This window comes from Corvus kubaryi, unplaced genomic scaffold (assembly GCF_017639235.1).
Source record: "Corvus kubaryi isolate FWS band 111438036 unplaced genomic scaffold, C.kubaryi_AGA036_p1.0 37272, whole genome shotgun sequence".
Taxonomy (NCBI): domain Eukaryota; kingdom Metazoa; phylum Chordata; class Aves; order Passeriformes; family Corvidae; genus Corvus; species Corvus kubaryi.
In genome coordinates this window covers 2549721-2561044 of record NW_024581084.1, presented here as the reverse complement: position 1 = coordinate 2561044, position 11324 = coordinate 2549721, and the positions used below count along the sequence as shown (strand labels likewise).

Below are 11324 nucleotides of genomic sequence, written 5' to 3'. Positions count from 1 at the left end.
GCGGGTGTTGATGCGTCGCCTGGTAACGGGAACATGGCGGAGCCGCCGCGGGTGAGTCGGGCCGGGCCGGGCCGGGCCGGGCCGGGCCCGGTACTGGTGCTGGTACTGGTACTGGTACTGGTACTGGTACTGGTACTGCCCGCCCGGGGCTCCTCCGCCGGCCCGCACCGCCCCTCCCCTCCCCTCCTGTCCCGCCCCGGGACCTCCCGTCTCTTTCCCTCCCGTCCCGTCCGCCGCGGCTCGGTACTGCCCGGTCCGGATTCCACTGCGGCCCAGCACTGCTCGGCACTGCCCGTCCCCTCCACCGCCGGCCCGGTACCGTCCGGCCCGTCCCGGCACCTGCCGGCTCCGGCGGTGCGTGTCCCGTGCCCGCCCCGCTGCTCAGGCTCTCTCCGGTTGCAGGCCCAGCCCAGCCCCGGCGCTATGGAGGAGCCGCCCGGTGCCGCGGCAGAGGAGTCTGCGGGGGAATTGGGCTCCGCGGAGCGGGATGAAAGCAGAGCTCCATCACATCTTCCTCTGGAGGTGATTCCCTTTGGAACATTCACAGGGCAGCCCGTTCCCACGCCTCCTTTGCAGAGCGGCCTCTTCCTGGGAGCAGCTTCAACAGCAAGAAGAGAGCGATCGTTCCAGCCTTGCCCTCATATAAAGCAAAAAAGCCACTAAAAAGTAAATTTAGTTACTGACCCATGTCAGCAGCATTTGAACTGTGTGTGTTTCACTCAGTTCTTTGCACGTTTCCAGTGCAGACACCGAAAAAAGAGATTTATCCACATTTCATGGATGCACATACTCGGGCTCTTTTTGGAGGTTTCTTGGTGACAAGTTTTCTTCTTCCATTGGGCCTGCCCAACACTTGAATTTGGCAAATGATGATGTGGGATAAAAGAGTCACTTTAAAAAGAAAGAAAGAAAGAAGAAGGAGAATAATTTGGCTACATGTTGTGCTAGCTGGAAGAATTGCTTTAATAAATCTGTAAGGACTTTTTTTTTAATGGACGTGAACTAGAAGTACATGAAACTGTGAGTGGTGTGGAGAAGTTTTGTCAGGATCTTTACTATCTCAGTGTTGCTGAGTGACTATTTTTGCAAATGAGATTAAACTTCTGAATTAAACTTCTGTGCCCTGTGGCAAAAAATACCACAGCATTAACATGAAATGCAAATGGAAATCTGCTGCTCTGCTTTCCACCTGTGCTGTGTGCCAGGCCATGGAAGTGGAGAATGGGAATGACGATGGAGAGTCTGTTCCTCTGGAGGAGCAAACAGAGTCATTGCCCCCTGCAGATAGAGAGATCTTGCTGCAGAGCTGTTTGTGGGGTCTGCAGGAGTGGCTCACTCTAATTCTATTTTGGGAGCGTCTCTGTGCTGGCTTTAGAGCCAGGCCCTCGTGTTGATCCTTTGTTTGCATTGTTCATGCCTCATGACAAAAATGAGCAGATGTTTAGGGGTAGTTAGATGGAAAAGGTGATGGATTTTATGTTTCAGGGAAAATCGCCTGAGACTTTCCCAGATAACGAACGTGCCACTTGTCCTCCTGAGCAGGGTGACGTGGAGCAGGCAGTTCCAGGCGGAGGAGCCCCGTCCCTTCCCTCAGGAGCACCTGCAGCAGAACCAGGTATCCCCCACCGCCTTTGCAGAAGAGCTGCACTTGAGATCATCTCTCAAGCACAGCCTCTGGTTTTCTCCCTTTCTGGTCATTGTTAATCCAGCTGGAGGCACAATACTATAAAATCTAATCCTATTCCTTTATCTTTTTCCTTCTTTATGCTGGGGTGGGGTCCAGGGAGCAAAGGACGAGCCAGTTCTCACCATGCAGAGCTGACCTTTGAGCTCCCGAGTGATCATGGCAACCAAAGACAGGACAAGGGGTTGCAGCAGCGTGGAGCTGAGGAACATGGGATAAGAAAAAGTAGAAGGAAAACAGCAGAAGAAGAAGAACTGGTCGTCTTGGATCCAGAACATGTGAGAAGTCTTCAAATCTTGTCGTTCTTTGCAGAGTTGATGTTTGTGTTTCTCTAAAATGTGTGAGGTGAGCTGTAAGCAGTGGCTCAGCTGTTCAGCTGCACATGTGAAAATCAGTTTTGCCAAAGTATTAGCTGCTGACTGAGTCACTCAACCCTAACCCCAGAGCCGTAGGTTCAGAAGTGAGCAATGCAGAGGGTAAATGTGATCCCTCAGTGCCCCTGAAAGAGAAGTCCTTGCAGCAAGAGTGAGCGGGTGGGTTCTCAGATGCAGCTCTTCTGGCACAGTTCTGGCTTTCAAATATTCTCACTTTTTGGCATCAGCAAATACCCACTATGTAACATCTCTCACTATTTACACAATATGTTAAAGTTTATTAATGCTGTCCTTCTTTACAGCCTCTGATGACAAGATTCCAGGCTGCCCTGAAGAATTACCTCACTAAGCAGATAGAACAAGTGAACCTAGACGTCCATGAACTGGTAGGGAGCCTCTCCTTTGCCTTCCCACAGCCCCTCCTGTCCAAGCTGCTGGGAGACAGCTCCTTCCCTCTTGTGTCCGCAGAGGGCAGCAGTGAAGACCAGCAAAGAGCAGAGGGAAGAGCTCGGGGTGATCCTTTACGGAGCCCAGCAGCAGCTGGGGCAGCTGGAGGTGGAACTGGAGAAGAGCCACGAGCGCTATTCCCAGGCGGCCGCAGTGCGGCAGCAGCTGGAAGAGGAACTGCAGGGCCTCAGGGATGCTCACAAGGAAATATGTCACAACACAGATGATGAACGCAAGAAAGGTGACTGAGGCAGTCCTGGCGGTGTTTCCCAATCCTAGGGCTGTGTGGAGAAATTAATTTGAATTTAAGTGAAGCACTGGATTGAAAAATTCAGCAAAATAATGAATCAGGAATAATGCACTCACTGTAAAGTTTCACAGGCACGCCTGGAATTCTGTGAGCTGGGAATCCAGGAATTGCTTGCCAGGATCTTTAGCTTTGCTTGTGGAGCTGTACTCCAAAGCTGATGTAAATATTTCTGCTGGGGAGGGCTGGTTTAGCTGATGTGTGAGAGGTTTTGCTTTGGGAGCTTCTGTATTTCTTTCTCTTTTATGTCTGTTTAAGGTGTACCCTACAAACAAACTTCTCTGTAACTATTGTATCTCCTGTCCCCCCAGTTTCTGCAATGCAGACACAGATTGAAAACCTGGCCTTGCAGCTCTTCTATGTGCAGAACATGGACCAGGACATGCATCACAGGGTTTTACTGATGAAACAGTCAGCAAAGAGGGCTGAGGCAGAGAGGATCCAGGCTGAGGTGGAAAAGAAAAAACAGGTACCAAGTGAAACTGTCTTTGAAATAAATAAATGCAGGTGCCAGCAGTGAGTCTGGGAGGATGTGCCACCTTGTCAGAAGGAAGGCTAGAGTGACTGAGTCACGGAAGATGAGTGGGGATATTTTTCTGAAATGATTGACAAAAAAAAATTCCAGAGGCTTTTCTAAAAAGGAGAAGAAGCCCTGCCTGCCCCCAGACAGCAACATGCACTGTCCAGAGGGTTTGCAAGGCTTAGAACAGTAAGTCACTCTTCACTCAAGGGAAGGAAGATATTTATTGAAGGTATTTATTGAAGAAATATCGTGTGTACAGGTCTTGAGAATAATTCTCAATCACAGCGAATTTCACAATGGAAAGTGAACTTGGGGAATGAGTGGAGCCGGTCGGTGCTGGAGCTCCCTCTGCTGCCTTCCAGGACACAATCCACGCAGTATTGCTAATGCAGAATTCCATGCAAACTGTTGAAATACAGTTTGGGTTTAGGAGGGTTTTAACAAAGGATTTTCAACTATACATTATTAGGATTCCCAGTAGCTGGACAGGGGGCCCAGCATAATCCATGCTGACAGGAGGGAATGTGGCTTCAGAGCCGAGCTATCAATTTACTGCTGCAACTGGAATAATAAACAGCCAGCAAAGGTTTCATTCTCTTGCAAGTCGTGCCTGCTGCACTCGTGAGCCATTTGTGTATGGATGGGAAAGTTTCAGTAGGACTCAAATCTAATCCAGTTGCCAGTTTTAATTCCTTTTTTAGCTGATATTATTCTTGTAGGATACAGTTGGTTTAGACTGAGATTCCATGACCCACCCTGGACTGTTTGGCTCTGGCTCTGTAGGACCTTCTCCTGGACCACTTAACGAGGAGAGTCTACGAGCTCCAGGAACAAATTGCTCTGTTTGAAGCTCAGCTTGTGGCCCAGGCAGAGGACACAAAAGTGACCCGGCAGGCAGTCAGTGAGGTAGGAGGGGACTTTTCCCTTGTGGTTAATATTTCCCTCTGGCAGGGCTGACCCCTTTGGCCCATGCTCATGTGGTGTGCACAAGGTGGGACAGAGTTTCACAGTTTGTTCCTGTTTGGAAGAATGAAGACTTTTTTTTTCTTTTCCTTTGTCCATGAGAAGTGCCTGTAAATCACTTCCTCCTGCCCTTTGCAGCAGTTTTTTCTTGCAGACCTGTGCTCTGTGGGCTGCTGAGACAATGAACGAGACACAGAGTTGGAGCTGATCCTGCTCAGCACATTATGAACAGGAAAAAAAAAAAAGGTATTTTAACATGAATTTGTTTTTTCAACACAGTGTAGATTAATCCTGTCTGCCACCTCTCTGTTCCCCAGGCTGGTCTGGAGGTCCAGGCTATTAACATGGAAAAGAAGAGGCTGATGGACCATTGGAACAGCAGCTTGGCTGGAATGAAGCAGAGGGACGAGGCCTATGTTGTCAGTCAGGAGCTGCTGGGGTAAGGTCTGAAACCAGGCCCTGAGGACACCTCAGATTTGGGCAGGAGGGATTCCAGAAGGGGATTCCAGTGTGTCTCCTGTCGGGTTTAGCACTGTGTGGGCAGGGCATGTCAGGCAGAACAAGTTTCCTGCTCTAAAATACGTAATAAATGCAAAGGATAAGAAGCACGGTTCTTTTTTGCTGTTTTCTTTATCCTAACCACATCTCTTCCTCGGAATGTGGGGGGTTCTTCAAGCTGTTTACAGTTTTCTCAATCATGTTTTATTCCTCTAAAGGAATTCCCTCATATTTGCAACATCTCTTACTCCAAAGAGCTGGATGTCAGGAAGGGTTTGTCTCTCATTATCAGGGTTTTGTGAGGCCTTTGGAAATGTTCAGGAAAACCTCCCTGTTGTTGCCAGAGGAAGTGTTTATTTGCTATGGAGCCTTAAAGCTTGACTGATTCTCTGAGAACAAACAATCTGCTTTTATATGGTGACGTCCTGGTAGGAATGGGGGCTGGGACAGCGCTGAAAAAAGGAATCAATTTTCCTAGACACATTTACTTTTAAATCTTAATGTCTCCATCCATCTCCTGCTGACTCTGCACTGTCACAGCAGCTGAGCCTTAAAAAGATCTTCCTTCTTGGGCAGTTGTTGCTGCAGTAATGAATTTGAAAAGAGGAATTTGTGGGCGGCTGTTCAGCACCAATCCCCGTGATGATTTTCCATCTTCTTTGCCCTTCCAGCAACTACAGACGTGACCTCAAGTCCCTAGAAGGGGACATCCATGGCTGTGGGAAGTCCATCAGGAAAGAAGAGGAGAAGAATGAGAACCTTGTTGCCCTCCTGAACCGGTCCCAGAATGATACCAGTGTGACAAGGAAACTGCTTGCCCAGTGCCTGCTGGAGCAGGAGGCCCTGCAGGTTCAAACTGGCACCTACACTCATGTTCTCCAGGAGACAGAGCAGGCCCTCAGCAGGACCAAGATGGTGAGGAGAGTCCATGGAAGATGAATCCTTTTGAATACTTGAATTGAATACCCTTCCTCAAACAGTTGTAGTGATCCTGTCTCTGTCTTCCAACCTTTTAGGACCAAGCCGCTCACCTGAATGAGTTGCTGGCCATCAGGAAGGGCATAGAGAAGGGAACTTCTGTCAAAGAGCAGCTAGAGAGTGAAATCATGGCAAAGCTTCAGGACCAGATGATGTCCAACAAAGCTGCAAAGCACTTCTTCCAGCTGGCTGAAAAAATTCGGAACAGAAAAAGCAACCTGGTATGGCATCCCCCCACCTTGGGAGGGCAGGGCACCAGTGGGTCCCCAGCAGGGCTTGTCAGTGACTTTGTTCTGGTTTCAGGTCTGCATTGAAGCTCTGCTGAGTTTGCCTCTCCAATCTGGTTCTCCCTGTGATCATATTGCAGGATTCTGGTGTATGTGAGAGAGCTTGGCCAAAAAGACCTGACACAAAACACTGTTCTTTACTTAATAAATGGGGCAAAATTATGAATCCTGGGAGTATTTACTATAAAGTATTAGCATTTCTTATGTACTGCAGAAAAATAATGGACATGTGGTACTTCTGTAGTCTAATTTTAACTAATTTTTATTTCTATAATTCATCATGGAGTGGGATGCAGGCGGCTCTCCGTTCTGAGGAGCAGTCCAAGGAGCAGTCCAACGTGACCCACAGCTCTTTAATCCATGAGAAGTTGCTCTCTCTGGGAGTGTATAACTGGATCTCTTAGAAAGATCCAAAAACTCAGCCCAGCATTGCTCACACCGAGTGCTGTGCTGGTTGTTAGGTGAGGGGTGTGTGTGCCAGGTGTGGTGGAGAAGGGACAATGCCGTGATGTCCTGGTACTGGTGGCAGGTAACTAGAGACTGGGCAGGTGGTCACTGCAGAAGGGATGAGTGAGATCTCTTAAAGGCTTCTGGAATATTTAGGCTCCTTAATGCTTTTCTGCAGCTGTATGGCAGAGGTAAATATTGTATTACCTGCCAATTGATGGAGAAGCAAGGGTACAGAAAGGGTAAGTAGCTCATGGCTTTTAGTACAGACCTAGGAGTAGAATCTCAATCCCCTGCCTCCTGTGCTGGGACAAGTGGCATTACAACTCAGCAAGGGGCTGCTGGGGACAGTGATGTGTTTCCTCTCTTGATATTCCCAGGAGCTGCATTTTTACAAGGTTGAGAACGATGTGGCCCAGATTATTCTGAATGCAACCAATACCAGCTGCAGGCTGGCAGTTCATGAAAAAACACTCTGTGAGGTGGACAAGGAAATAAAAAATATGAATGAGCTGATTGCCTGCCAGGAAAGCGAGATTGCAAAGTCCAGGCTCCTGGCTGACAAGAAGGGAGGGATCATCTGCCTGTACAACAAGAAGCTGGAGATGCTTCTTGCTCAGCAGGGGGTAGGTATTTCTGTATTTCAGTCCCAATTTTGATTTTATTCTTTGTGATGACCAGAGATGCCCCTGATCTGTGTAACTGTGTTAAGTGTTGGGTAGTTCAAACTTTCAGGCATCAGCACTGTGATTTAAAAGCTGCATTAGTTAATGCAGGTGTTTGTGTTTATCAATTCATAATGGAGTGAAGGGAATTGTGAAAGGAGGGTGTGCCTGGCACAGATCCCTGCAGGGACTTGTCTGCACCTGATGAAAATGTCAAATGGCATCAATGAGTGAATAGGATCTTGTTGGAAAACGTGCCAACACTGAGGAGGGGAGAGTGGGGCAGGCAGAGAGATTTCAGTCGTTTGATGGTTGGCCCTGTGTGGATGATTGCCAGATCTGTCCCTGGCAGTGTAAGACCTGATGGATACCCATGGGGAAATGAGTCCTGTGGCACATCCTCTGCAAGCTTTGGAATGTCCAGATGTTGTCAACAACTCCAGCAGCTTCTGCCTGATTTATCCCAAACTTTGCCCTTGTACAGGGGCAAGAACTGGGACCACTGGAACTTGAGATCAACCAGCTGAACAAGGAGATAGAAGAATGCAGTTCTGAGGTGATGACGTTGCAGAAGCACTGGCTCAATGAGCAGAAGGAGCTGGTCAAGCTGACACGGGAGCGGGATGAGCAAATAACCTCCCTGGATATGTTACAGAAACAGATCATCATCATGCAGCAGAGGAAACTGCGCATGGAAAGTACGTCGTTCCCTGATTCTTCCTTAAAATGTTCGTCTGTGAAGGGAGGGAAAAGGGAGTGGGGGGTTACAGATGGGAAAAGCTGGACCTGCCCCAAAGAGTGCTCCTGGCTGTGTGTGAGCAGGAATACCAACAGCCCAGGCACTCCTGCTGATTGCATACATTATTCCTGTAAGGATTCATCCTACTGTCCTGACAGTCGGACCCTGAGTGACAATGTTACACTTGTTAAATAAAGTTTGCAAGTAATGGGTAGGTAAATGTCCCCAGCCATGACAGCACTTTCCTTAGCCAAACCCAACTGTTTTCCACAGGAGTCTCCTTCAAAACCTTTTTTTGGTTTTTGAGCTTGTGGAAAAACATTTTGGCTGGACACGTGGGTGGCTCTGCCTGAGGTCTTGCCACCTCTGACAGCAGTTTTTGTTCAACTTGTCTGTGTTCAACCCAGTACTCAGGGGAATTCCAAGACTTTTGCCTGTTCACCCATAGATGAAATTCAGCAGGAAATAAAAGAACAGAAGGACGTGGAACGGCACATGAAGAACATCTCAAATGACTTGATAAAGTTGAATGTGTTGATCAACAAGAACAACAGCAGCTTTGAGGAGCTGCAAAATGGCAAAATTGTCACAGAGAACGAGTTTGTGCACTCTCTCAAGGTACTGACCATCTGGAACCTCATTCCCAGGTCTCAGCCTCCCATGCAGATCGAGGCAAGCAGTGATCCTGGAAAACTTTCTCAGCCTGACAGTGTTGCATTGTTTTGTTCTTCCCAAATCTAGGCAGCAGAAAAAGAATCTGTGGAGATGCAGGAGAGGCACAGTCAACTGATTGAGGAGAAGGAAAGGCTCCTGAACAGCCTGGTAGAAGCAGAGTAGGTACCAGAGTGCCGCAGTCCCATGTGTCTGTGTCCATGTTCCTGTTCTCCTACAGTCACCAAACCTGGCACCACCAAATGCACTTCTAGTCTTCCTGGAGAAGGGGACAGGACCTTAATGAATGTCTGAAACACAGTCTGTGGAACCAGCAACAGCTGGGAGGATGTTGGCTTTAACAGTTCCAGCGTGTGTGAGCTGGATGTTGCCAAGATCCATATGGGAAGACTCTGGCAGTGTCTGGCAGTGAGTGTGCTGCACTGAGCAGGGTCTAGCTTTCTCTTTCCCTTCCCCTTTCTTCTCTGAAGGCATCAGATCCTACTGTGGGAGAAAAAGATCCAGCTGGCAAAAGAGATGCGGGAAGCAACAGATTCTCTGTTTGAACAAGGCGAAATCCATGACATGAAAACAGAGATTCGTAGGATGCAAGTAAGGCACTGGGAAAGAGGACTGAGGAGGGGAAGCCACCCAATGTACTCAGGCTTGGAGTGGCTGAAACATGAGGCAGGAGATGAGAAACAGGCTGGAGAAGTGGCATCTTCAGGGCCCAGGGCAGGACTCTAAACTCCCCACAGCTCGACTGAACTGAGCATATCTAGTGGCCCACACATCCTGCATTCCCCGTGCCAGGCTTAGCAGAATCTGGACACTCCCAAGAAATCTATTTAAATTGCAGTATGTTTGCCACCTGATTCTGTGACCCTGCTTTATAAGCAATGTTGATTACTAAATATTGCATCACTTTAATCACTGGTTTAGGGAAGTGTTCCCTCTCCTGGCAGAGCAGCTCTTCCCCTTCATTCTCAGGATGCTTCTGCTTTTCTGCTTCTGCTCTTGCTAATGAGGTCCAGACTAATATTTTAAATATTGGTGTAGACAAGTTGATAATCCAGGCCTCTGCCTTCCAGATCCACACACAGCAAACGAGGTTTGGATTTGGACCAAATCTGGCTTGCAGGCACTTGTGTCACATGTATCTGGCTTATGCTGGTGGGATGTGCCACCCAGACAGCTTCCCTTGGTGCTCTTGGTAAGCATTTGGTATTTTGAGGCTGGTTTGTGTCTTGGCAAATGGCAGGTTCGCTATGGGCAGCTGCTGAAGCAGCAGGAGACGTTGATCCGGGCTATGGAGGCGAGTGTTTCTCACAGAGAGACGATAACGAATCGGGCAGAGGCTCAGAGCAAAGTAGATAAGAAACACATCACCAAGAATGACTTCCAAAGCAGGAAAGAAGAGCTGAAGAAGAAGATCAGGGAAACCCGGGAGGTGAGAAAGGAAAGTGGGTCTGCAGGAGCTCACACAGCTGAGGTTGGCCTTGTGGTGAACAGCAGTGAGTGCAGGAGTGTCCGTGCACAGACCCCGCCCTGGCAAAGGGGCAGGCTTTGGGAAATCATTCATTGAAAATCCCCCAAAATCGAGTTCTGGGAGGATGGTCAGGAATGCAGCTGAACTAAAACTGAAATCTGCCATTTCCTTCTCTTCCATTTACTAGAACATTTATGAATGCAACCAAACCATCCAGGAGCTGGAGACCATCCAAGAGTCCCTCAGTGACACCTTTTCAGAAAAGAAGCAGGAATTTTGCCAGCTCCAGGCTGAGATCGACAGCCTCATCTTGGACATAGAATGTCTTCAGAACGAGAAACGATGGGTGAGCACATCCACTCCCTTACAGCATGTGAGCCAGACAGAGCCTGCTGCTTCCTCTGCTGCCAGCTCTGTCTCAGCACCGTGCTGAACTGGGTGCTCAGTGTGGCATTTTAGCAGCACATTAACTGAGCACATTTTGGAGGCTCACCAAGAACCTGCTTGACGTATTGAAACCCTGTCCTGGGAAGGGTTGCCTTCTGTATGTGGGAATTTCTCTGATTTATGGAATTCTGTGATGTCTGTACCCCTCCAACAACCCGGCCTGGGGGTGCTGTTTGGCTGTTATGATGGGGAATTCACGGCACTGTCCTTCCCTTGTCCAATGTGATGGTCACAGCACCTGACACGAGTCCCACCCATATTTTTCTTGATGTCACAGCCCCTTCCATTGTTGCTTTTCTCAGAACCTGTTGGAGCTTGTGGCCCACCAGGCGCACCAGAAGCAGCTGCAGGCGCTGAGGGAAGGGAAGTACAGGGCCCTGTGCCACACTGAGGAAGCCTGCATGAACCAGCAGGAGAAACTGCAGGCTCGGCTGCAGACCATTAACACCATCGTGCAGCAGATCCAGGAGGAACAGCCCCAGCACCAAAGGGCTCTGCAGTGGCTCAGTCACTGGCTGGGGTCCAAGCTCAGGTTGGAGAAAGCCTGACAGAAACATAGAAAATACATGTAATATCTTTTTTATTCTTCCACAGGTTGCAGACTTTGTAAATAAATAAATACAGAAAAATAACCAGGTGTAGGGTACAATATTTACTTTGTCGGGTATAATGTTTATTTAAGATGTACCATTGCAATCGTGTCGCTATGTTTCTGTTTACGTTTCACTTTCGCTGCCCCAAGCAGCTCCTGGGCCCCGCCTCCCTCCCCCGCCCCGGGGGCCGGTGTAGCCCCGATTTCCCGGGCGCGGGGGTGGCCCGCCCTTG

The 11324-nt window shown here is 48.7% G+C and overlaps 1 protein-coding gene across 3 annotated transcripts; it reads left to right on the top strand.

The window, feature by feature from the left end:
- Positions 1-6: 6 nt before the first annotated feature.
- Positions 7-11131, top strand: CCDC40 (coiled-coil domain containing 40). Of its 3 annotated transcripts, none has more exons than XM_042025572.1 (19): positions 7-51; positions 403-522; positions 1543-1615; positions 1784-1962; positions 2361-2444; positions 2527-2746; positions 3124-3281; positions 4119-4241; positions 4616-4737; positions 5468-5711; positions 5813-5995; positions 6889-7134; positions 7658-7871; positions 8361-8530; positions 8654-8745; positions 9055-9175; positions 9825-10013; positions 10240-10398; positions 10802-11131. In XM_042025572.1, exons 1-19 carry the CDS (start codon positions 34-36, stop codon positions 11045-11047), a joined length of 2961 nt encoding a protein of 986 aa, XP_041881506.1. In that variant the 5' UTR covers positions 7-33; the 3' UTR covers positions 11048-11131. The 3 variants fall into 3 exon arrangements, with proteins under 3 accessions (XP_041881506.1, XP_041881505.1, XP_041881507.1); XM_042025571.1 differs by having other exon boundaries at positions 1486-1615; XM_042025573.1 differs by lacking the exon at positions 9825-10013 and having other exon boundaries at positions 1486-1615.
- The last annotated feature ends 193 nt before the right edge of the window (positions 11132-11324 follow it).

What these genes read in the sequence shown, in the direction of transcription:
- CCDC40 (XM_042025571.1), top strand. An exon ending in AGGTGGAAAAGAAAAAACAG is followed by an intron (nt 3,282 to 4,118) that starts GTACCAAGTGAA and finishes CTGGCTCTGTAG; the next exon opens with GACCTTCTCCTGGACCACTT. An exon ending in AGATCAGGGAAACCCGGGAG is followed by an intron (nt 10,014 to 10,239) that starts GTGAGAAAGGAA and finishes TCCATTTACTAG; the next exon opens with AACATTTATGAATGCAACCA.